Consider the following 4246-nt stretch of genomic DNA (forward strand, 5'->3'; position numbering starts at 1 on the left):
GGAAAATAATTTGCTTTGTATTTCTCTTTTACTATGTACTCCTTCTGTTTTTATTTATTAGACATTTTTTTTGTACATTTTTATAAGATTTTATTTCAATTGTTATGCGCATTGATTTTTTTATTAAATATCCTAAATTGTATTTTTTTCTCTCACTTATGAAAATTAAAAAGAAGATAAATTGGTTCATCTCAACAAGTTAACATTAAATTTGAAAAAATATTATAATTATAGATAAATTTAATAGTAATAACTAAATTAATCAATTTTTTTTAATAAATGTTAAATTAATAAATTAAGTCTTATAATTAAAGACAGTGGGAGTACATCTTAGTTCTACTATTTTCTTTGCCTCAGATCCCTCAAATCATATAATCCAAGGGAAAAGGAAGAACAAAGCGAGGAAAAGGAATTAAAAAACCACGGAAGCATTCACTTCGGGTTTGATATGTACACGACTTATTTATGTTACAACCACAAACGAAGCTCTTTATTTGGTTCAACACGACTTGTTTACTTCACATTTTAGAGGACCTGCAAAGCGAGTGAGACTCGATACGGCTTTCCCAGGCTTTGCTATGATTTCTGCCTTGGGATTTTTTGCTACGTTTTTCCCAGACTGAACAAAGAAGGCTCCATTCATCAATAAATCACCCTCTGATCTCCAATTCCAGTTCTTCCACACACTTTCTGGTGCATAGTCCCTTTTTGTCACCTATATCATGCAGCAAAAAGCCATTAAGTGCATGCATACAAATTAAAATGAAAAAATAAATAAATAAAACACTAAAAAAAATTTGAAAATTTAATTATAAATTATATAAAGTTTATTAATATTATATACTTCTTTGGCATTTTAAAGTGTTTTTGTATTAGTATTCAATCATAAATTGTTATGCAAGTTTATTAATATTATATACTTCTTTGGCATTTCGGTCATTTGGGGCGATAAACCGGTTGCCCTGGCTGATGATGGTGGGTTGTTGGCTACCACCTATGGCGTACATTAGCCAATGCGTGTAGTCATTGTTAACAATATGAAAGAAGCCCCATCTGCACCTTGGCATCCTCTGAATCAATCCTTTCCCGAAATGATTGAAAGCCAAAGTCACTTGCATGATTTTATCCCCCGAGTAGCTATCACTCGCACCAAATAATAATACCTGATCAATGACAAAATGAACCAATGTTACTGCCACACAACTACATAAGGAAGAAGCACATATTGAATATGAAGATATGAAAAAGTTTAAGAATCACAGAAGGGACACTACAGTAACACCACCTATAAAATAAGAATTTAATATCTACACATCATTAGCATAAAATTTTTTACACAATCTATCAACCGTATACTATGGTAGACATTACTTTTAACAATTTACTTCGACAATGCGTGATTGTGCATATATTATTTACTATAAAATCATATTATAAAGTGACTTTCTAACATAATTATGAAATCACATGGGTACTAGTCTTATGTCTAAACCTGTCCATACTACCACATTTCCATTATTTGAATTTCCAACTGTGTTCTAATAACAATAACAATAGAGTCTTATTTTACTAAATGAGTTCATCAGCTACATGAATCAACACAATACTATTTGACACGGTTAAAAACTGTGTTCTAAGAAATATAAAAATTATTTCTACGGAGGTAGAAAGTAGAATTTGAAATATTATTTACTATAAAATCATATTATAAACTGACTTCATAACATAATTATGAAATCACATGGACACTAGCTTTATATCTAAACTTGTCCATATTTCTTAAATACCACATTTCCATTATTTGAATCTCCAACTGTGTTCTAACAACAAAAATAATTTTACTTAGTGAGGTCAGCTATATAGATCAACACAATGCTATTCGACACAGTTAAAAACTGTGTTACGAGAAATATAAAAATTATTTTTATAGAGGTAGAAAGTAGAATTAGAAATATTTACATCGTTATGTTTGGTAAGATGGCAGTTGGAGATGGTAACAGCAGTTGAAGCGCTAACGACATCGATGAGGCCGTCATCGCAGTTGGTAAAGGAAACATGATCTATCCAAACATATGTGGATCCAAACACCGAAATGGCATCCCCATCACTCATGGCACGGACTCCATAGTGATCCATGGAGTCTCTGATGAGGCCACCACTACATTTCTTAATGTCATGAATGTGCAGACCGTGAATGATGATGTTTTTCACATATTGCAACGTTATTTGGGCACCCTCACTAATGTGCACATTGGCACCACGTGCATCTATGGTCTTATTATCCGTTAGCATGAGCTCCGCGTGAAGTTTAATGTTCATGTTTCGATCAAAAATGATCCACAGTGGCTCTCTTTGAATTGCAGCATGTCTCAATGTCCCTGGTTTAGGGTTTACGAGGTCATTGTCGGAAGAGTCGTTAACCACGTAAATTTTGCCATCTTTGCCCCCTGTTGTGCCATGGCCAAAGCCTAGGGCACAATCTGCTAGCCTCTTGCGGTTTTTCTCCCAATTGGGGTCACATCTCCAACATTTGTCAATGGGGTTTGTCGCCTTGCATGGACCATCGTATTGGTTTGATAAGCCCCTTCTTGAGTTGTTGGAGCCTCTCATTGCCCTACATTGCCAAAAACTTCTATTAATTTTCACATTCAATCATCAATTAATCGATTGATAAACACAAAGCGCAAAATTGTTAGTATGGTTTTAAATCATGATCCATATATAACCACAATTGCGACCGCAACATAAAGATTTTACGATTCTCTGCAACCAAATCATGACAAACACATTTTCACGCAATGTCAAGGATCGCAACGACAACAGCAATTTAAAACCACGATTGTTAGATATGCAGAACAATTAATACCTAATAAAAACTGTGCAAGCTTGTACTGAAGCATATCGCAAAATAATTGGTAGATTAAGAACTACATATTTTTGCAACCATTTAAGGAGAAATTAAACAATGCACATATATATACCTGATGACATGTGTATTGAACTCAGCGGTAACTTTCATGGGGTTCGGCTTGTAAGCTTGTTTTGCGGCTTCTCTTGCTTCTTTTAATCGCCTATGCCAGACATGATCGAAGTGACCTATGTTAGCGTTAAGGGTAGGGAATATAGCAAGACAAATTACGTAAAAGAATAGCAAACTGAACTTGCTAGTTTCCATGACTATTGTTTCTTTCTCTTGAAGATCTTTAATCGTGTGCGCCTTATGTTGTTTATTGTGTGCTTTTCAACCTATATATTTATTTATTTTGGCATTTTAAGTTCTCCTCCCGTACTTTGCGCTAGACCCAAATATAAATGGCACTACGATACTTGGTGCTATATCTTTGTGTGTGTGAATATATGATACAAATGGACAAGAGGAGTGGATATGCGTTAATTTCGCTGTATCTCCTATATACTCGATTGCTTGTGATTCTAAGCTTTTCTTAGATACGTAGTACCATAGGAATGTTAAAAGTTTCAAATTTGATTAGTAGGTGGAAGATTGAATATAGCAGCAATAAATCTAATTGAAGGATATATACAAAAATTTGAAGCGTGGTGAGGGAAGAGGGGAAAGCCTTTCCCGTTAATTAACAGCATGCTTGTTTTAGTATCTTTTGCTTTCTTTGTCCAAGTTTTGGATATTTTAGTACATATGGAAAGCATTGAGAACAATAAAAAAGCTGACAAGGTAAGGTACACACATTTATGGATATTATGAATTAGTAGTCTGCATTATAGGTTATGGAAAAACTGAATAATTAGAGAAATATTGTGAAACATTTTTTTATTAGCAAATTGGGAAACATTTATATACATACACTATTTACTAAGAAAAATCCACAGTCACATTCAACAAAAATAACTAATTATCTATAAATAAATAAAAACTAATTTCACAAAGGATATGTTTGATTTGTTACAAGATAAGAAAAACATCACACGATAAATATACAAGTTAGAAGATAATTTTTTATTATATACATTATTTAATGAATAATGGAAAATACAAATAAAATAATATAAAATTTACTAAAATACTTAATATTAATTCTCTTAATATAATTCATATTAAATTTAATATTTTACCCAAATAAAGAAAAAGATGGAGATTAGAATATAAAAAATCTAGTGTTTTCTTTTTTAAAATGATTATGTTAGTTAATTATTATTTTTTGATTATTAAAAAGATAGAAATAAAGATATATGTATCTTTTTAATACTTTATATCTGAGACAAAATGTTG

At 32.0% G+C, this 4246-nt stretch overlaps 1 protein-coding gene across 1 annotated transcript; it reads right to left on the reverse strand.

Annotated features, from left to right (window-relative positions):
- Nucleotides 1-262: 262 nt before the first annotated feature.
- On the reverse strand, nt 263-3223 carry LOC100801864 (probable pectate lyase P59). Its single transcript, XM_014775261.3, has 4 exons — nt 2982-3223; nt 1960-2614; nt 921-1163; nt 263-715 (listed from the first exon to the last, which is right to left on the reverse strand). Exons 1-4 carry the CDS (start codon nt 3173-3175, stop codon nt 500-502), a joined length of 1308 nt encoding a protein of 435 aa, XP_014630747.1. The 5' UTR covers nt 3176-3223; the 3' UTR covers nt 263-499.
- Nucleotides 3224-4246: the final 1023 nt, after the last annotated feature.

Source organism: Glycine max, chromosome 4, assembly GCF_000004515.6.
Source record: "Glycine max cultivar Williams 82 chromosome 4, Glycine_max_v4.0, whole genome shotgun sequence".
NCBI classification, from domain to species: domain Eukaryota; kingdom Viridiplantae; phylum Streptophyta; class Magnoliopsida; order Fabales; family Fabaceae; genus Glycine; species Glycine max.

Coding starts and splice junctions, on each gene's coding strand:
- LOC100801864 (XM_014775261.3), bottom strand. CDS start 3,175: ATGGAAACTAGCAAGTTCAGTTTGCTATTCTTTTACGTAATTTGTCTT. Junction 2,615..2,981: donor TTCAATACACATGTCATCAG/GTATATATATGT, acceptor TTGGCAATGTAG/GGCAATGAGAGGCTCCAACA. Junction 716..920: donor ATGACCGAAATGCCAAAGAA/GTATATAATATT, acceptor TGCATGATATAG/GTGACAAAAAGGGACTATGC.